Here is a 22,737-nt window from a genome sequence, read left to right as displayed (position 1 = left end):
TTATGATCAGTTGGTTTTGATGATGATTATTTACCCAGATTATAACATTTATGTCAATTATTGTGGATGAAAGTCACTGCAACGACCGTACATAGAAGACTGTCTGGTATTGTTTGCAGAAGTTTACCAAGTGTAATAAAATATCATAATATTGTGTTGCAGTCTGGAAGGTACGCCACCATGACACACACACGTCAGCACTTCCCTCTGTTGAACCTCACGATACAAACTGAGACGTTGAACACCTTCCTGTGGCACGTGCAGGAGGCGAGAGATAAAGCTATTAATATGTTGATTCTTGTGTGAGGGACGACGTTATGAGGGGAAAGAGATCTGGGAGGGACGGGTTGGAGGGTTGGAGGGAATGTAGTGATCAAGAGAGGATAGCAATATGGAAGAAGAATGAGAGGTTGACACACACACACACACACACTACCTCAACCAAGCTTATTGTTCCTTTCTTGCTAGTGTGGAGAGGTAGTGGTTACTGGATGTCCCATTGTGACATACAGGTTTTACTCAGTTGTTATCGCTGGTCCTTAATGCATCACATTAGCGTCGACATGTGAATTGATGATTGTGTTAGTGCCAGTCTTAGTTGTACAATGGTTGCAGGTGATGATCTGGACTGCTTGTCCCGGGAGACAGTGCTGTCTGGTCTTCGCCAGTTGTGTATCAGTCTCGCGTCGCTCAGGTTTTGGGTATAAGAAGGGTTTGTGTCATGAAATTATTCCTTGTGACTCGATCATCTCGTCTGGACACACTCGACCCACACATAATTTCCGTTTCTTTTCAGAGAGTGACGCCGCCCCTCCTCTCTCCACGGATGGATCGCCACGTCTTATCTTCGTCAGACTCTCTATGGCAGCGTCACCGAGCCCCGCTCTGAGGCAGGACACATCACGATCCCCGGCCAAGGTGCTTGGATGGGGTACCTCCCGATGCCCACCATCCATCACTCTGACTGTAGACAGGAGTCGGAGGCCAGGTAGTCGACCACATCCCACTCTGACGACGACGACGGAGTCAGCCGCTGCGTCCCGTGGGAGTTCGACTACCAAATCTGTGCTCGGGCGCCCGCTGATCGATGGGAGAGACTGAGGGAGACTTGTATAGAGGCGGACCGTAAGGAGATCTGGTGTGCCTGGCCGTGGAACACGTCTCCCCACGAATAAAAGGGAGTTTGTCAATAGCAGTAAGCCTCTTTCTGAGGCAGTGTGGGGAGCTAATAGTGCCATTGAGGTCCACCGCCACGCCCCGGCACCCGTGTTAACTCGCTGGTGCCCCCCAGACCAGCAGACCCTGACGACTTGGCTTACTCTCGCCTCCCGAACCTCTGTGTTGTTCCTGTGTGTGTGTGTTTGTGTGTGTGTGTGCCAGGCTTAACACGATGCTTGGCTTTGGTTCCACGTTCTAAGACAACACTGGAAAACTGCAACTGTGATTTTTTATTCGTTTATTAAAAGATAAAATAAAGTAGTGGGATATTTGTGCCCACGTTTGTGACGAATTATCGAAGGATCAGATAACGAATAATAAAGAGAGAGACGTTGATGGTTGTGAGGAGACGATGATGATAATGATGGCGGGTCGGGAGAAGTGGTTGGCTGTGGTGAGCCTGGTCCTGTCCCTCAGCCAACACAACACAGCTCACGGTAAAGGTAAGTCTGCCCTCGTGTGTTACCTCATCCTGTTTTCTGTCTCGTGTCCATGCCCTTCTTTCCTCAGCTTCGAGGGTTCCCCTCCCCACATTTTTTTTAGGGTTGGGGGTTTGGGGTGGGGGAGGTGAAAATTGGGAGGTGGTCATGAATATCTTTATGAAAATGAAGAGAGTGAAAATTGTATGTTGTTGTGTATAGACCCCGGGTTAGTAGAGTTCTTAACCATCCTTGTTATCCTGATACATCATTGGTCTGTGCGCTTCTGTGTTGCATCCTTCAAGCCCATAGCAGGAGCGGGGTTGGAGAGGTGCCCCTGTATGGTTAGTATTGGACAATACATACATGTGGAGGAGGTGGCTGGAGGTGAGGGTTGGGTATACGTAGGTCAGAGTGACTACTGACTTGAGCGATAGACTTAAGCTGTAGGGATGAAGATGGGAGTCAGTCAGTCAGTCAGTCATGAGAGGCGCGTGTTGGAGCAGTGAACCTGACCATACAGGATGGTTAGTGAGGAAAGGCCATACTTCTCCTGCATAGATAAATACATACATACATACATACATACAGGGACGCATCCTGGGGTCAGCAGGGGATGCCAGCCAGAGCTGCGGTACACACCATGTGTCGACACTTGGCCACAGTCTTTATCCTCATGTAAAATATCATACAAATATTTGCGGTAGACACCAACAGAATATCTTTGCATCAATGAATATGTAAACATCTACTAAATATGAAGATATAAAGTTAGTTTACAGTAAGGCAGACAATCTTGAACGAAATGTGTGGGAAAAAAGAACACGATTGCTAAGATCTGCAAAATCCTGTAAACTTTAAGTACCATCCAAAGTTATGAACATTTTCAAGGACACACCGACCCTACAGCAGACGTGAGGAGAGTCGCCAGTTTTACTATAACTTATGTACTTATATGTAGACAACTTGTGTACTTATATGTACATAACTTATGTACTTATATGTAGACAACTTGTGTACTTATATGTACATAACTTAAGTACTTATATGTATATAACGTATGTACTGTATTTACATAGCTTGTGTACTTATATGTACATAACTTATGTACTTATATGTATATAACGTATGTACTGTATTTACATAGCTTGTGTACTTGTATGTACATAACTTATGTACGTATATGTACATAACTTGTGTACTTATATGTACATAACGCTGGATGACCCTCCACACCACCATGGTACGACCCTTCCAGATGTTGGCACGACCACTGAGCACGACGGTACGACCCTTGTTGGGTCGTACCGTCGTGCTCAGTTTGACTGTCGTACTCTAGTTTGACCTAACACTTGAGGAACAGGTCAAAGGTCATTCCATATCTCCAGGTCGTAGCGTCCAGCTCAAGGAATGAAGAACAAAGTTGAACAAGATCTGGATCACATAGTCAGACGAGTGTTACGACTTGTGTTCATATTTTGTTCAAGTGTTTTGACTTGTGTTCATGTTTTGTTCAAGTGTTTTGACTTGTGTTCATGTTCTGCTCAAATGTGGCGATTATGCTCATGTTCTCACCAAGTGTTGTATCCTGCGTTCATTTTTTGTTCAGTTGTTATGACTTGTGTTATGTTCTGTTCAAAAGATCAGTTTCCACCGACACTGCTCCTCATGAACAAGTGGGAGGTGCTGGATGACGTAGGTGGGAGGTGCTGGATGACGTAGGTGGGAGGTGCTGGATGACGCTAACTTGAGCGTCGTGTATGTTGTCTTATTGTACTGGAAAGCAACATAAGAAGTGTATGTGATGAAAGCTTACTGGAAAGCTAGGAAGACATGTTATGTTTCTTATAACAAAAATGTGACAAATAAGTAAATGTTTAGCGTTGCCATGTTCTACCAACTTAGCTAATTTAAGACATGTTCTAATAAACATGGCTTGTAATATTGCTTTACGGCACAATAACACCATCAGTAAGACCTTAATCAGAAATAGGCCAAATCATCCAACAATTGGAAGTGTTTACGCCGTCAAATGTAAGGCATGTAAATATGTTGTACACTGGCCAGACGAGAAAAACTGTAACTGAAAGATGATATTGACACTGTCACTCAGTACGCAGGGATGACCACAAAAATGCGATCGCTAAACATCGTCATGAAAGCGATCATCCTGTAAGACTCCAGTTGTCTTATACCCTTCTGCTGATTATGCCACCCGTAACGTCATTAAATGTCTTAATTGCTAATATTAAGAACTCTAATTTGATAATTGTACATTTTCACCGGTTACTGCCAGACTGAGCGTACGTACGGAGGTGGGTCTGTATACATAGGTGCTGGACGGCGGGACTCAAGTGTGATGTTGGGATTTGAATAACTTTGTTAAGTACTGGTACCTGAAGATGAGGTGGATTGTCTCCACGAAACATGTCGTGCCACATGTATAGAAAAATATGTTAAATGAAATTGTATGAACTACTGAAATATGACTTCACCATATATATATATATATATATATATATATATATATATATATATATATATATATATATATATATATATATATATCAGCATAAGTATCAAAATCTGCAACTTGGAACTGGAGGAGTATAGAGACAACACAGTGGCTCAGGATCGCAGTTGTTGGTAATGATGCTTTTTAATAAGTTTAATCGTTGCCATAGAAACGAACACAACAAACATGCGAGACACAGGAGGTAGGTGTGTGTGTGTGGCATTACATAGGGAAGATAGACAGTTATGATAACTTCATTTCCTAATCAGTATATATATAGCAAGAAGAATCCTTCCTTCCCACCTTTATAGATGGAGATAAGACATTACAGCAGAAGGCTCCTCCCCACCCACCACTATAGATGGAGACAGGACAGTACAGCAGAAGGCTCCTCCCCACCCACCACTATAGATGGAGACAGGACAGTACAGCAGAAGGCTCCTCCCCACCCACCACTATAGATGGAGACAGGACAGTACAGCAGAAGGCTCCTCCCCACCCACCACTATAGATGGAGACAGGACAGTACAGCAGAAGGCTCCTCCCCACCCACCACTATAGATGGAGACAGGACAGTACAGCAGAAGGCTCCTCCCCACCCACCACTATAGATGGAGACAGGACAGTACAGCACAAGGCTCCTCCCTACCCACCACTCCCTCTCATACATCACCGAGCAGGGATATATGTATGAAGGAACACAATGTAATATAGAGAAAAAAATGCTTACCCGGATATTTCATAGAAACGGACGAATGGAATATAAATTTTTACCTGATTTCTGGGTTTGGCCGGTCTGGGGAGAGTGTGGGGGCAGGATAATGGCAGTCTAAGTGTGACAGAACGTCTTGTTTGTTGTATCTGTTGTGAACGTTGGCCGGTTGCAATACTAGTCCTTGTTTACTGTTTGTGTGTCAGTCTTCCCCCACGTCTGTGGTGTGAGACGTCATGTAAACACTTCCTCGCCTCACACATCATGGTGAGGGAACTTATACTTGATTGTTGTTTACAAAACTTTTGCTAATACGCAATTTTGCATATTTTGGTGCAAGTTGATGTCACATCTGCGACCCGCTCGCTAATCATCCGCTACTTCTGAGTACTGCATCCACACACACACACACTTATATATATATATATATATATATATATATATATATATATATATATATATATATATATATATATATATATATATGATTCATACTATTCGCCATTTCCCACGTTAACGAGGTAGCGTTAAGAACAGAGGGTCGAGCCTTAGAGGGAATATCCTCACTTGGCTCCCTTCTCTGTTCCTTCTTTTGGAAGATCTAAAATATGAGAGGGGGGATTTCCAGCCCCCCGCTCCCTCCCCTTTTAGTCGCCTTGTAAGACACGCAGGGAATACGTGGGAAGTATTCTTTCTTCCCGATCCCCAGGGATAATATTGTCATAATGTGAAACCTTGACTCATGACTGAATTAAGATTTTGAACGCGACGGTGCGTTGCTTGAGGAGGAAGGTACGATCCTTGAACACGACGGTACGTTGCTTGAGGAGGAAGGTACGATCCTTGAACACGACGGTACAAGCTCTGGGTATGACCGTCTGGCCTGTGGTGTGACCCCAGCAGACCACCAGGGTTCGTGTGGTGTGACCCCGGCAGACCACCAGGGTTCGTGTGGTGTGACCCCGGCAGACCACCAGGGTTCGTGTGGTGTGCCTGTATGTGGCAGGATGTGGTGGTGGCCATACACGGATGAGGGTTCCTCACACAGACACACCCGCTCACTCAGCATAACAAACATACGAAACAACAAACATTCTCCTAACATTCGGTCTAACCCTCCATGTCAGCCAACTCAGTACTGGAATCTGTTTTATAAACATGTTTACATAGTCTTCGTCCTTACGTTCCAGTGTAAATAACGGCAATTAGTCTGTATAGCGGCCAGTAACGACGCCCGTTTGTAACCACTACTGGTGAGGTTAGTGGCGTCATGGCGCTACACACACTACATTACAGGCGCCACACACACTACATTACAGGCGCCACACACACTACATTACAGGCGCCACACACACTACATTACAGGCGCTACACACACTACATTACAGGCGCCACACACACTACATTACAGGCGCCACACACACTACATTACAGGCGCTACACACACTACATTACAGGCGCCACACACACTACATTACAGGCGCCACACACACTACATTACAGGCGCCACACACACTACATTACAGGCGCCACACACACTACATTACAGGCGCCACACACACTACATTACAGGCGCCACACACACTACATTACAGGCGCCACACACACTACATTACAGGCGCCACACACACTACATTACAGGCGCCACACACACTACATTACAGGCGCCACACACACTACATTACAGGCGCCACACACACTACATTACAGGCGCCACACACACTACATTACAGGCGCCACACACACTACATTACAGGCGCCACACACACTACATTACAGGCGCCACACACACTACATTACAGGCGCCACACACACTACATTACAGGCGCCACACACACTACATTACAGGCGCCACACACACTACATTACAGGCGCCACACACACTACATTACAGGCGCCACACACACTACATTACAGGCGCCACACACACTACATTACAGGCGCCACACACACTACATTACAGGCGCAATGTTAAAGCCTCTCCGTCACCCTGATTTATGGGTCGCCCACTGACGAAGGGTTACCACAGGAGCAGCTGGAGGAGGAGGAGCAGCCTGCTCGCGTCTTGTTCTCACACGAAGATCAACATTAACCATAGCCGCCCTGACTTAATGTTACTACTTCATTAATGTGACTAACATACATACATACATACATACATACATACATGTAGACAGGGAGCTGTGGTGTCGGTGCATTACACATGGCAGCTACAGACAGTGCCAACGGAAGTGGTCTTGGATCATCTGTCCCTGGCGCTACCTCGGTAACGCAGGAAACGGCAAACCATTATGAAAAAAGAAAGAGGGCAGGAGGGAGGGAAGGCTAGAGGGTAGGAGGGAGGGAAGGCTGGAGGGCAGGAGGGAGGGAAGGCTGGAGGGCAGGAGGGAGGGAAGGCTGGAGGGCAGGAGGGAGGGAAGGCTGGAGGGAAGGGGGGAGGGGGTGGGTGGTGGCCCCAGATGTGTCGTACATCCAGCTGATCCTGAGTCACGTGAACCTCCCCCCACACACACACCCACTGACGCCCCTCCATCATACACCCTCCCCTCCCACTCCCCCTCATGGTAACTTGTACCCCAGGGTTACCCACTCATAAGCCACTTGTGAACACTTGTACATGAAACAAACACTTCAGTTTGTGCGTAATATCCACCACGTTGCGTCCTGGTTGTACATACGTATATAGCCAGGATTATACACAGGTTAGTCAAGTGTCGCATGTTAACACGGAACTGGTTACCAACATGTCTGGGGAGGGTAATGATCAGTGGGGGTGTTGGGGAGGGTAATGATCAGTGGGGGTGTTGGGGAGGGTGATGATCAGTGGGGGTGTTGGGGAGGGTGATGATCAGTGGGGGTGTTGGGGAGGGTAATGATCAGTGGGGGTGTTGGGGAGGGTGATGATCAGTGGGGGTGTTGGGGAGGGTAATGATCAGTGGGGGTGTTGGGGAGGGTAATGATCAGTGGGGGTGTTGGGGAGGGTGATGATCAGTGGGGGTGTTGGGGAGGGTGATGATCAGTGGGGGTGTTGGGGAGGGTGATGATCAGTGGGGGTGTTGGGGAGGGTAATGATCAGTGGGGGTGTTGGGGAGGGGGATGATCAGTGGGGGTGTTGGGGAGGGTGATGATCAGTGGGGGTGTTGGGGAGGGTGATGATCAGTGGGGGTGTTGGGGAGGGTGATGGTTTACACCATCACACGGGCGGGTTCCTCACGCCCCAGAGAATGTAAACAAATTGACGCAGACAGGAAGCGGGAAATGGGGAGAGATGGAACAGGGCGTCAAGGGGGGAGGATGGGATGGGAGAGGACGGGTAGGGGTAGTGAGTGGTGGGGTGGGGTAGAGGAGGCGTCACCCTGGCCTTGCTGGGGTTCCCCTTCATTGATATGGATGATTGTGAAAAATTCAGTAGAAGTATCAGGTATATTCTGGGAGGCCACCAACACGTGGCGGGCCAGCCAGACTGGGGCACTGCTCCCGTAGTGCTGTGTGTAGCGACACTCTTCACTCTCTGCATCGTTCGTAGTCCGCTAATGAAGGCACTGAACACAGAGTAAAGCGCGTGCCGCCCTCTGAACACAGACACACGGGAAAGGAACGTAGACCTGTGGAAATAACCCAGTCAATATTTTTCACTCATGAATAGATTCGTTTGTGTGCGTCGCACCATGGCCCCTCCGTCGGCCCCTCCTGGCTCTGGTGTGCGTCGCACCATGGCCCCTCCGTCGGCCCCTCCTGGCTCTGGTGTGCGTCGCACCATGGCCCCTCCGTCGGCCCCTCCTGGCTCTGGTGTGCGTCGCACCATGGCCCCTCCGTCGGCCCCTCCTGGCTCTGGTGTGCGTCGCACCATGGCCCCTTCGTCGGCCCCTCCTGGCTCTGGTGTGCGTCGCACCATGGCCCCTCCGTCGGCCCCTCCTGGCTCTGGTGTGCGTCGCACCATGGCCCCTCCGTCGGCCCCTCCTGGCTCTGGTGTGCGTCGCACCATGGCCCCTCCGTCGGCCCCTCCTGGCTCTGGTGTGCGTCGCACCATGGCCCCTCCGTCGGCCCCTCCTGGCTCTGGTGTGCGTCACACCATGGCCCCTCCGTCGGCCCCTCCTGGCTCTGGTGTGCGTCACACCATGGCCCCTCCGTCGGCCCCTCCTGGCTCTGGTGTGCGTCGCACCATGGCCCCTCCGTCGGCCCCTCCTGGCTCTGGTGTGCGTCGCACCATGGCCCCTCCGTCGGCCCCTTTCTGGCTCTAGTGTGCGTTGCACCATGGCCCCTCCGTCGGCCCCTTCTGGCTCTGGTGTGCGTCGCACCATGGCCCCTCCGTCGGCCCCTTCTGGCTCTGGTGTGCGTCGCACCATGGCCCCTCCGTCGGCCCCTCCTGGCTCTGGTGTGCGTCGCACCATGGCCTCTCCGTCGGCCCCTCCTGGCTCTGGTGTGCGTCGCACCATGGCCCCTCCGTCGGCCCCTCCTGGCTCTGGTGTGCGTCGCACCATGGCCTCTCCGTCGGCCCATTCTGGCTCTGGTGTGCGTCGCACCGTTGCCTTTTCCCGCACTCATCATTCCGTGCCCATCGGTTAGGTTGGGCCACCACAACCCTCCGCCAACGAAAGTACTTGATGGTGTACGAGGAGCAGTGTGGTGAAGGAGGCGTGGTTTGAGGGAAGGGAGATGGAGCATAGTGATGGAGACCTGGTTGGAGGAGAGGGCAGTGTGGAGTAGTGAAGGCGTCAGGTGAGAGGGAGGGAGGGGTAGCGTCGTAAAGGAGGTGTGGTCAGAAGGAAGAGAAGGACGGCTTAGTTAGGGCAGCGAGGTTCGAGAGGAGGAAGGAAAGAGGAGAAAAGAGAAAAGCGAGAAAGAAAAATGAAGGAAGTTTGTTTGTCCTCCCTCACGTGCCATCACCTGCCTGACACGTCTTGTGTACCTGCTGCTGCCTCACCCACGTCGCCGTCATCACACCATATCTCCGCCGCGTCCAACTCTGCCACGTCATCTTGCCCTCCTAACGTCGACCTTCTCCGTCGTACGTCACCCCGTGTATTACCGCCCCGCCCCGCCCCGCTCCGGTAACGTTTTCATCAACACAGTCCCTTCGGTGTGCGATGGTCTTCAGTACAGTCCCCTCGTTAGGTGATGGTCTTCAGTACAGTCCCCTCGTTAGGTGATGGTCTTCAACACAGTCCCAAAGGTAGGTGATGGTCTTCTTTAAACCTCAATTATCCTTCCTGGTTTTTCATCATATTTCGTCCAGCAGAAATTTTATATCTTCACCTTCATGACCCTTCTATACTCCCTCCTACTGTGCTCCTTCCTCATGTATCACGTCTCCTCTTCTCCTCCTTCTTCAGCTCTTGCCTCCTCTTCTTGACCCTCCTTCTTGCTCCCTCACCCAGAGAGACTCGCAGGCCGCTGAGGGAAAAAAAGAAGGCTTCTCCGTGAAACAATTGGCCGGCGTGGGCTCCGTCAAGAGTTTAATTTGGGTCTGGTTGCGGATCGGAGGGACTCGCAGGATGAGCTTTATTTGGCTTTTATTCAGCGGAAGTGATGGTACTGGGCAGCTGGAGGGTGCCTGGCGGGGCGGCCAGGGCCGTGGTCTCCCACAGTAAGAGTATTTCCATAATGTTTCGGCCCAAGACGCAGCCCTGCACACTCAGAGAGGGACCCGGGCCTGGAGCTCCGCCTGGAAGGCTCACCGCACTATTGTCTTTTCTTATTGATATCTTGGGGAATTCATTTGCTTGAGTGGGAGTTGATGGGGTCAACTTCCCCGTGGGAGAAAAGGTTTTATGATCGTCTCCTCCATCTCGCCAGTATGGTATTGGTTAGCAATAAGTGGGGATCGAGGGGGCAGTGAGCGGGCCTTGAGGGTAAGACTACCGTATGGTAATTGACCATGAAATTATAAAAGAGGATAAGAGAGAGTCATGAATGTCTGGCACTGGCTTCACCCCAGCCTGGAGACCGGGCACCTTCCTGGCCCTCCTCTCCTCTTCCTCTCCGTCCTCCTCCTCCTCCTCTTCCTCTTCCTCCTCCTCCTCTTCGCTTGAGTCGCCAAGAACCTGAATTTTTTCCCCTGATTTTTCCTTCCGCTGAACTACCAAAGATGTTAGGATTTTCCGCTTTAATTCATTTAACGCACATAATAAATGGTATATTGAGACGGTCGCTTTGTTTCGTTATAGTTTTTTCTGTCGTTGAAAAGTTCGTCCATTTCTTGTGTGGCTGGAGAGTGTAAATATGAGGACGCAAGTAGTCCAGACTGCGCTGGAAGGATGACCTGGAAATCAAACTGACCTCCAGGTCCTGGAAATAAATTTCAATATCATTTATCTTTCATTGTAGACAAAGATAATTTATGGATTTTTCTGATTGTTATTTTGTCATGACCAAATGTTCCCTGGACGGTTGTCAGGTGCCAGCTGGAGTCAGTACATGGGCTGTACAATGTGTAATTAGTCGAAGTGTAATTGGTAATTACTTGAGTACAAGTACACATGGTGCCTCTGACATACCCTACTGTAACCTGCGTACATGTTCACACAATAGAGGAAGCCATATAAATTTCGACTGAGGCTTCCACATACATATTGGCAGAGGCTTCCACACGTATGTTGGAGGCTTCCACACACACACTGGGGAAGGTTTCCGTACACCTTAGTGAATGTTTCGAAATTCATGTCATGGTTTTTTTTTTACATTAATTATTGTTACATTATCATTATTATCATCATTACTGTGTGTGTGTGTGTGTGTGTGTGTGTGTGTGTGTGTGTTACCGGACTCCACCTGTAGGAGGTCACACCACCATAGGAAGGCCATCGTGGCCTGGCTGCATCCCTGGTAGTACACTCTCGTGAAACAGAGGAGTCCATCCTTTCCCTGCTACTGGGTCCTGGGTGGAGCGTCCTGGGTGGAGTGTCCTGGGTGGAGTGTCCTGGGTGGAGTGTCCTGGGTGGAGCGTCCTGGGTGGAGCGTCCTGGGTGGAGTGTCCTGGGTGGAGCGTCCTGGGTGGAGTGTCCTGGGTGGAGTGCCCTGGGTGGAGTGTCCTGGGCAACACCAGGAGGCAGAGACAACCATAGGTTAAAACTCGACGCCAGAGAGGCACCGTCGCACTGGGCCTCTCTGGTGGGCTATGTCTGGTACATGGTAGGTGGCGCACCGCTCCTCCTCACTGGTGGGCAGTGTCTGGTACATGGTAGGTGGCGCACCGCTCCTCCTCACTGGTGGGTAGTGTCTGGTACATGGTAGGTGGCGCACCGCTCCTCCTCACTGGTGGGCAGTGTCTGGTACATGGTAGGTGGCACACCGCTCCTCCTCACTGGTGGGTAGTGTCTGGTACATGGTAGGTGGCGCACCGCTCCTCCTCACTGGTGGGCAGTGTCTGGTACGTGGTAGGTGGCGCACCGCTCCTCCTCACTGGTGGGTAGTGTCTGGTACGTGGTAGGTGGCGCACCGCTCCTCCTCACTGGTGGGCAGTGTCTGGTACGTGGTAGGTGGCGCACCGCTCCTCCTCACTGGTGGGCAGTGTCTGGTACATGGTAGGTGGCGCACCGCTCCTCCTTACTGGTGGGCAGTGTCTGGTACATGGTAGGTGGCGCACCGCTCCTCCTCACTGGTGGGTAGTGTCTGGTACATGGTAGGTGGCGCACCGCTCCTCCTCACTGGTGGGCAGTGTCTGGTACATGGTAGGTGGCGCACCGCTCCTCCTCACTGGTGGGCAGTGTCTGGTACGTGGTAGGTGGCGCACCGCTCCTCCTCACTGGTGGGCAGTGTCTGGTACGTGGTAGGTGGCGCACCGCTCCTCCTCACTGGTGGGCAGTGTCTGGTACATGGTAGGTGGCGCACCGCTCCTCCTCACTGGTGGGCTGTGTCTGGTACATGGTAGGTGGCGCACCGCTCCTCCTCACTGGTGGGTAGTGTCTGGTACATGGTAGGTGGCGCACCGCTCCTCCTCACTGGTGGGTAGTGTCTGGTACATGGTAGGTGGCGCACCGCTCCTCCTCACTGGTGGGCAGTGTCTGGTACATGGTAGGTGGCGCACCGCTCCTCCTCACTGGTGGGCAGTGTCTGGTACATGGTAGGTGGCGCACCGCTCCTCCTCACAACGCGGGAAGGTCTTCACCTCCAGCACGGGGGGTCGACCATTCTGAGGCCCCCCTCCGTGGCCTATGGTGTAGGCAACTACATCAACACCAGGGAAATCAGAGGTGGAGATGGACCATCGCAAGATCATATCAAGGAAGGAAGTCGTATGATATAGAACCATTCCAGTTCTTGGCCACGTCGCCTGGAGGCAGGAGGCAGGTGAAGGTTTGTCTTGGTCGTTCCATACACGTGTGTAAGATGTCGAGTCATTCAGTCTTTATAGTCATTAATAAACACCAATACCAACGCAAGACAGAAGTCTGTGTTAACGAGTCACACTTCAGGGATGTGGATAACATCAGAATATTAACAATCTTCAAACTTAACTCTGGTTTGAAGTTTGTTTCAGTGTTCCTCCTGGTGTTGGACACCTCGCTACGTGCTCCTCCTGGTGTTGGACACCTCGCTACGTGCTCCTCCTGGTGTTGGACACCTCGCTACGTGCTCCTCCTGGTGTTGGACACCTCGCTACGTGCTCCTCCTGGTGTTGGACACCTCGCTACGTGCTCCTCCTGGTGTTGGACACCTCGCTACGTGCTCCTCCTGGTGTTGGACACCTCGCTACGTGCTCCTCCTGGTGTTGGACATCTCGCTACACAGCAAAATATGGGTTTGTGTGGCCTTTTTCCTCCAGATCTCATTCTCTTAGGCATTTACAGGGAGGATCCGACCCTCGGTAGAACGGGCCAGACGTTTTCTTTTGTGGTATAATGAGAAGAGCGAGCAACGTGGTGAGCCTTTGTTACCAAACCACAAAGAACACAGTGTTTGTGTACAGTGGCTGTGTTGCCTCCCTCACACCTCGCGACGCTACGACCCTTGAACACGACGGGACGATCCTTGAACACGATGGTACGACCCTATGGTATGATGATGTGACCTCTGACCCTTAAGAATAAGGTCAAAGGTCACAAGATAATACTCAAGTATCTTAACGTGTTACTGGGGATAAGACTATATATAATAAAAATAAATTTTCTTAGAAATTATTTGGTTAATATTACGTGTTTGGGAGGATGGACCTGCGTCATGGTGGACGATCTCACAGATTTATGTTCAGAAGTCTGACCTGACCTGACCAGACCTCCAGGGGCTGAGCTCAACCCTCATGAGACATGACCAGGGTAGTAACCCTCTGTTGCCATCTGTCGTTGCTCCCCGTGTTTACCTTATCATGAGTTTTGGTTCTCGTCTCTGTAGTACGTACGGCTGGTGTGTTGATCACTGCTCTTGTGAGGTGACTGAGTGTAGTCCATCTCCCGCCACGACATTGATCCCTGGCTTACATTTGACTGCTGCTTCCCCTAGTTTGTGTGTGAGGAACCGTCACACGAGGATGGATAGTTATCATGTCTCCATCCTTCCTTGATCAACAGATCACTGGAATTATCTTCTCTCATGCTTAGTGTTGTTCCTTTAATCCGTCATGTTCGTGAAGAAGGACTGCCTCTGTTCCTGCCATGTACGTAAACGTACAATGTACTAACTCTCCTGCCGGAGGATCCCCTTCTGTGGGGCTCCTGCAGCGCTCAGGATGCCGACCACGTCCATCGGGCGGGAGCACGGGTCAACAAGTGTGTATGTGTGTGTGTGTGTATGTGTGTGTGTATGTGTGTGTGTGTGTGTGTGTGTGTGTGTGTGTTGGTCATGCCTCACGGACCATACATAGCTCTGAAGGACTCAGTAACCTGTAATGGTTTTGTTTTTACTTTCAGTATTTCCTCCCTGCTTTCTTGCCCATCCCATCTTTAATGTCTCCCGTGTCCTTCCCATTCCTCACCAACCATCTCCATCGTCATCCTATCCCTCCTTTCCCATCGTCCATCACCCATTCCTCTCCCTGCCAGCTGCCAGCCCTGCTCTCACCAGTAAGTGTCCAGCTCATTACCTCAGACCCACTGTGACAGCTACCCTACCCCTCACTGTACCTCCCACCCTCCACTCCTTCACTCTCCCTACATTCTCCTAACCTCTCCCTCCTCTCTCTCCCTCTCTCCATCCACAGCGGCCTTACCCCTACTTCTTTCATAAACATTTTGCGTCTCATTACTCCGTCGCGTGCTGCTCCCTCGCCTTCCGCACCCACATGTAATGTGTCCTTGTTCCTCTGCCCTCCTCACTTACTCACTCACTCACTCACTCACTCACTCACTGCCTGGAAATATCTTGACTCTTACGTTTACTAAACGTTCTATCGATCAGTTTATCTAATCAAACCATCTATCTATCTTTCACTCCATCTATCTACCGATCGTCCTGCCAGTCAGCTTTCCCCTGGTATCGCCTTGTAATCTGTACAGTTGTTGATGATCCAGCCACCGAGTCTGGCTGCTTCCCAAGATCTCGCGTTAACCATCACTTAGTTGTATCTTCAAGTGATCAAGATAGAGAGTTACACCCGGGAAACACCGATTAAGTACAATTAAAAATTATATATATATATATATTTATATTTTTGTTGAAAAATTGTGTGTGTGGAGGATGATCAAGAGGGTGGGTGGGGGTGGGGGTGCGGGTGGGTGGGGGTGGGGGTGGGTGTGGGTGGGGTGTGGGTGTGGGTGGGGGTGTGGGTGGGGGTGGGGGTGCGGGTGGGGGTGGGGGTGGGGGTGGATCGTTGTGGAAGTATTTTTCTTTCATTGTGTAGGTGATGATTGACTGTGGTTGGTTGCTAGGTAACGAGTAATTGTTGCGAGTGCTCGCTGGGTCGTGTAGTTTGTAGTCTTGTTCAATTACCTTTAGAAGGGTGGATGATCATTCAGATGAGGCACAGTACAGGGTGGGTGAGGTACAGTACAGGGTGGGTGAGGTACAGTACAGGGTGGGTGAGGCACAGTACAGGGTGGGTGGGTGGGTGAGGTGAACGATGTGTTGGTAGTGGATAGTGAAGAATGCTTTGTATTGTTTGTAGTTGAAGCTGGTTAGTGTTATCATGAGAGTTAGTTTGTGTATGATCTTAGTGTGATGATAGTAGTGAGGGGAGAGTATCTTGTGTGTGTGGCATCAAGTGTACATTATCACCTGATGGTTGTGAATGGTTCAACACTCAGGATAATGTACAAGTGTGGGTTAGATTTGCGTCTGTCAAGAGTTAGGTTAGGTTAGGTTAGGCTAGGTTAGGTTAGGTTAGGTTAGGTTAGGAGATTCTGTTTTGATGGAGCGGGTGTTGTGCTTGTGTGATGTTGTGTTGTAGGTTTGTAGTTGTTTGTGTTGTGCATGTGAGAGGATTTTCATGTGGTTGTGGAGGGAGGATGATGAGAAGATGGTGCAGGTAAGGAATGAAGAAGGTTGGAGGAAGAAATGATCCTAGCGTAGAGCTTGAGGATTCTCTGGGGGAGGCCTTGGTGAAGGGCGTAGCAGCCAGCTGTGAAGCCTCGGTGAAGGGCGTAGCAGCCAGCTGTGAAGCCTTGGTGAAGGACGCAGCAGCCAGCTGTGAAGCCTAGGTGAAGGGCGCAGCAGCCAGCTGTGAAGCCAGATGGTCACTTTTCGGTGTCAAGCATCTCTTGTATAAGGATGAATTGAATGCTTTCTAATATCTGTTAATACACACACAGACACACACACACACACACACACACACGCACACACACACACACACACGTCTGTATATTTTTCTTCATCTGTGATTCGTAACTATTTGCTTCTGAAGATGTGTTGAAAAATACACGAATGTGCTTAAGAAAAATCTCCTGCTCTGATTTTCCTTCGTGGTCTACAAGTTCATATATATATATATATATATATATATATATATATATATATATATATATATATATATATATATATATATATGTATATATATATATATATATATATATATATATATATATATATATATATATATATATATATATATATATATACATATATATATATATATATATATATATATATATATATATATATATATATATATATATATATAGAGAGAGAGAGAGAGAGAGAGAGAGAGAGAGAGAGAGAGAGAAGTATTAAGGGTCGTCTAACCATTACACGCTGGTCTGCCTCAGTGACCGGAGTAAATAGTAGAGCAGAGTCTGAGAGGGGCGGAGGTGAGGGGCAGGAGAGGGGCGGAGGAGAGGGGCGGAGGTGAGGGGCGGAGGTGAGGGGCAGGAGAGGGGCAGAAGAGGGGCGGAGGTGAGGGGCAGCGGTGAGAGGGGCGGAGGTGAGGGGCAGCGGTGAGAGGGGCGGAGGTGAGGGGCAGGGGTGAGGGTTGGACGTAAGGGGCAGACATGGATGAAGGGTAATGGTATGGGAAGATGGTGAGAGGAGGTGGTATACATGTCGCTTGGAGCTAGCCGGAAACTTCCTCGTGTTTACACTTGATCATAACCTGTCCACCACACAAACTTCCTCGTGTTAACACTTGTTCATAACCTGTCCACAACACAAACTTCCTCGTGTTTACACTTGATCATAACCTGTCCACAACACAAACTTCCTCGTGTTAACACTTGATCATAACCTGTCCACAACACAAACTTCCTCGTGTTAACACTTGATCATAACCTGTCCACAACACAAACTTCCTCGTGTTAACACTTGATCATAACCTGTCCACAACACAAACTTCCTCGTGTTAACACTTGATCATAACCTGTCCACAACACAAACTTCCTCGTGTTAACACTTGATCATAACCTGTCCACAACACAAACTTCCTCGTGTTAACACTTGATCATAACCTGTCCACAACACAAACTTCCTCGTGTTAACACTTGATCATAACCTGTCCACAACACAAACTTCCTCGTGTTAACACTTGATCATAACCTGTCCACAACACAAACTTCCTCGTGTTAACACTTGATCATAACCTGTCCACAACACAAACTTCCTCGTGTTAACACTTGATCATAACCTGTCCACAACACAAACTTCCTCGTGTTAACACTTGATCATAACCTGTCCACAACACAAACTTCCTCGTGTTAACACTTGATCATAACCTGTCCACAACACAAACTTCCTCGTGTTAACACTTGATCATAACCTGTCCACAACACAAACTTCCTCGTGTTAACACTTGATCATAACCTGTCCACAACACAAACTTCCTCGTGTTAACACTTGATCATAACCTGTCCACAACACAAACTTCCTCGTGTTAACACTTGATCATAACCTGTCCACAACACAAACTTCCTCGTGTTAACACTTGATCATAACCTGTCCACAACACAAACTTCCTCGTGTTAACACTTGATCATAACCTGTCCACAACACAAACTTCCTCGTGTTAACACTTGATCATAACCTGTCCACAACACAAACTTCCTCGTGTTAACACTTGATCATAACCTGTCCACAACACAAACTTCCTCGTGTTAACACTTGATCATAACCTGTCCACAACACAAACTTCCTCGTGTTAACACTTGATCATAACCTGTCCACAACACAAACTTCCTCGTGTTAACACTTGATCATAACCTGTCCACAACACAAACTTCCTCGTGTTAACACTTGATCATAACCTGTCCACAACACAAACTTCCTCGTGTTAACACTTGATCATAACCTGTCCACAACACAAACTTCCTCGTGTTAACACTTGATCATAACCTGTCCACAACACAAACTTCCTCGTGTTAACACTTGATCATAACCTGTCCACAACACAAACTTCCTCGTGTTAACACTTGATCAAAACCTGTCCACAACACAAACTTCCTCGTGTTAACACTTGATCATAACCTGTCCACAACACAAACTTCCTCGTGTTAACACTTGATCATAACCTGTCCACAACACAAACTTCCTCGTGTTAACACTTGATCATAACCTGTCCACAACACAAACTTCCTCGTGTTAACACTTGATCATAACCTGTCCACAACACAAACTTCCTCGTGTTAACACTTGATCATAACCTGTCCACAACACAAACTTCCTCGTGTTAACACTTGATCATAACCTGTCCACAACACAAACTTCCTTGTGTTAACACTTGATCATAACCTGTCCACAACACAAACTTCCTTGTGTTAACACTTGATCATAACCTGTCCACAACACAAACTTCCTCGTGTTAACACTTGATCATAACCTGTCCACAACACAAACTTCCTCGTGTTAACACTTGATCATAACCTGTCCACAACACAAACTTCCTCGTGTTAACACTTGATCATAACCTGTCCACAACACAAACTTCCTCGTGTTAACACTTGATCATAACCTGTCCACAACACAAACTTCCTCGTGTTAACACTTGATCATAACCTGTCCACAACACAAACTTCCTCGTGTTAACACTTGATCATAACCTGTCCACAACACAAACTTCCTCGTGTTAACACTTGATCATAACCTGTCCACAATACAAACTTCCTTGTGTTAACACTTGATCATAACCTGTCCACAACACAAACTTCCTTGTGTTAACACTTGATCATAACCTGTCCACAACACAAACTTCCTCGTGTTAACACTTGATCATAACCTGTCCACAACACAAACTTCCTTGTGTTAACACTTGATCATAACCTGTCCACAACACAAACTTCCTTGTGTTAACACTTGATCATAACCTGTCCACAACACAAACTTCCTTGTGTTAACACTTGATCATAACCTGTCCACAACACAAACTTCCTTGTGTTAACACTTGATCATAACCTGTCCACAACACAAACTTCCTTGTGTTAACACTTGATCATAACCTGTCCACAACACAAGCGCAGAAGTCTGCCAAATGTTGTAAGTTGTTACTTTCCGTAACAATGTTGATGGCTCGTCATCAGGTCGTTATCAAAATCGTCAGATATTTGTCTCATTTTGTTGTTTATAACGAATATGTTTGGTCCAAAGGAAGGTTGTTAGGACGGTTGGTTGTGTGAAGTTAATTTCCTGTCTTCTTTTTATGGTATTGATATTATGTGTTGGAGGAGGATGGTGTTGAGGGGAGGTAGTGAGCAGGGGGTAAGGGATGGTGGTTAGGGCCAGGGTGCAGGGCCGGGCCTCAGTGAGGGATGGTCGTGAGAAGCGGCGATGATGGAAAGCAGTAAAGGGTGGCAGTTAAGGGCGGTCGTGAGGTGGTAGAAATAATAGGCGGCAGCGAGGGTGGCAGTGAGGTGGTGTCATTAAGGGGTGGTAGTGAGGTGGTGTCAGTGAGGTGGTGTCAGCGAGGTGGTGTCAGCGATGGGTGGCAGCGAGGTGGTGTCAGCGAGGGTGGTCGTCATTATGTCGTCACACAGGGGAACATGTTCACTAGATCTTGTGCTGATCATTTCAACTTATTTCTCAGCCAGTCAGTCAGTAAGTGTGTGTCTCGGGTGTTGGAGGCGTCTCTGCTCTCCTCACATTCATTAAGTCAACTACATTCACTATAACAGAGTTACTTGTGCCACCTTATTATGTGGTCACAATTGTGGTATACCTACTGTGCTGGGTGGCCAGTATGGAGGCTGGTTGTGGCCATCAAGATGTTATTGAAAGTCGCCTGTGTGAGTGGCCCGGGGGGGGGGGGGGTGAGCTATGATGTCAACATGGCTCAGAATACAACACTCTCTCACATATCCACTCTTCCTTATCGTCCTAAATGATACACTAACTTACAAAGTTGATTGTAAACGTGAAATTTTATTTTCGTATAATTCATGAGACTGATCCTTTATGATGGCGCCAGAACGTCTTCGACTTGACTATAATTTATTTCATTTGTTGTGTGTTTGTTCCTGGCCAAGTGAAGGCGGGCGGCGGCAGAGGGCCTCAGCATGTACCTTCCCCTCACTCATGATCACATGAACAGTTGTACATCATCATGTTGTTAATGTAGGCCTGGGCCAGGTAGACCACAACATCATGTTGTTAATGTGGGCCTGGGCCAGGTAGACCACAACATCATGTTGTTAATGTGGGCCTGGGCCAGGTAGACCACAACATCATGTTGTTAATGTAGGCCTGGGCCAGGTAGACCACAACATCATGTTGTTAATGTAGGCCTGGGCCAGGTAGACCACAACATCATGTTGTTAATGTAGGCCTGGGCCAGGTAGACCACAACATCATGTTGTTAATGTAGGCCTGGGCCAGGTAGACCACAACATCATGTTGTTAATGTGAGCCTGGGCCAGGTAGACCACAACATCATGTTGTTAATGTGGGCCTGGGCCAGGTAGACCACAACAGTCACATTATGATCTTTCGTATGTGTTGTTAAGATGATTCACAATATAATCCATAAACATAACTAGGCAACCAATGACGTGATTTATTTCCTTATACTACAACTATGATGGTTATACAAGACACAATGATTGTTATGGTGTCGGGTGTGGGGAATTGGTTGTTTAGAAAAAAATTCAAATCAATTCTATGTTTATTGTGAAAGAGAGAGAAAGACAGAGAGAGAGAGAGAGAGAGAGAGAGAGAGAGAGAGAGAGAGAGAGAGAGAGAGAGAGAGAGAGAGAGAGGTGTTGGTCAGGAGGAAGCCATCATGACGGGTCTCATTCCTGTGTGGAGGTTGACCACTCGCCCGTCATCTCAACTACGTCTTCCTGTGGCAGACAAGGTGAACCATGGTTCACTTGCAGGACCTGGGGAAAGCTACAGGACCTGGGTACAGTTGCAGGACCTGGGTACACTTGCAGGACCTGGGTACAGTTGCAGGACCTGGGTACACTTGCAGGACCTGGGTACACTTGCAGGACCTGGGTTCACTTGCAGGACCTGGGTACACTTGCAGGACCTGGGTACACTTGCAGGACCTGGGTACACTTGCAGGACCTGGGTTCACTTGCAGGACCTGGGTACACTTGCAGGACCTGGGTACACTTGCAGGACCTGGGTACACTTGCAGGACCTGGGGAAAGCTGCAGGACCTGGGTACACTTGCAGGACCTGGGTTCACTTGCAGGACCTGGGTACACTTGCAGGACCTGGGTACACTTGCAGGACCTGGGTTCACTTGCAGGACCTTGGTACACTTGCAGGACCTGGGTACACTTGCAGGACCTGGGGAAAGCTGCAGGACCTGGGTACACTTGCAGGACCTGGGTACACTTGCAGGACCTGGGTACACTTGCAGGACCTGGGTACACTTGCAGGACCTGGGGAAAGCTGCAGGACCTGGGTACACTTGCAGGACCTGGGTGCACTTGCAGGACCTGGGTACACTTGCAGGACCTGGGTACACTTGCAGGACCTGGGTGCACTTGCAGGACCTGGGTACACTTGCAGGACCTGGGGAAAGCTGCAGGACCTGGGTACACTTGCAGGACCTGGGTTCACTTGCAGGACCTGGGTACACTTGCAGGACCTGGGTACACTTGCAGGACCTGGGTACACTTGCAGGAGCTTCAGTATAGCTGTGTTCTGGTTGTGGGATCCAGGGACGAGAGGCAAGGGCTTGGTGTGGGCGGCGGGTGGCAGGGCGGCGGGTGGCAGGGCGGCGGGTGGCAGGCGAGGCGGATGGGGGCAGGAAGAAATGGTAACAGGGTGGCAGTATGGGAGGAAAGCAGGTGGCAGGGTGGCAGGCCAGCAGGTGGCAGGGTGGCAGGCCAGCAGATGGCAGGGTGGCAGGAGCGTCATTAATAACTGTGTGGCACGGTGTTCTGTGTTCCAACCTCGTTTGTCGCCCAGCTGATGGATCGCTGCCGCCCCCCCCTCCCCCCTCCCCCTCCCTGATGGAGGACCCCCCCCCCTTCTGCTGGGGGGGATGGAGGTGGTAGGAGGGTGGGGGGGGGTCAAAGGTTATTGCCATTGTTATGACCATCTTGAGGCTGATGTACCCGTGTCCCACC

At 49.2% G+C, this 22,737-nt stretch overlaps 1 protein-coding gene across 4 annotated transcripts in view; it reads left to right on the top strand.

Annotated features, from left to right (window-relative positions):
• LOC139755977 (lachesin-like) overlaps positions 1 to 22,737 on the top strand; it is a 244,332-nt gene that overhangs the window by 121,307 nt on the left and 100,288 nt on the right. For all 4 annotated transcript variants that reach the window (XM_071674872.1, XM_071674844.1, XM_071674862.1 and 1 more), the window contains exon 2: positions 797 to 1,661. In XM_071674872.1, coding sequence (XP_071530973.1) covers positions 1,571 to 1,661 — 91 coding nt within the window. In that variant the 5' untranslated portion in view covers positions 797 to 1,570. The remainder of the gene's footprint in view (positions 1 to 796; positions 1,662 to 22,737) is intronic.

This window comes from Panulirus ornatus, chromosome 2 (assembly GCF_036320965.1).
Source record: "Panulirus ornatus isolate Po-2019 chromosome 2, ASM3632096v1, whole genome shotgun sequence".
Classification (NCBI taxonomy): domain Eukaryota; kingdom Metazoa; phylum Arthropoda; class Malacostraca; order Decapoda; family Palinuridae; genus Panulirus; species Panulirus ornatus.
This window is presented reverse-complemented; position numbering and strand designations above follow the sequence as displayed.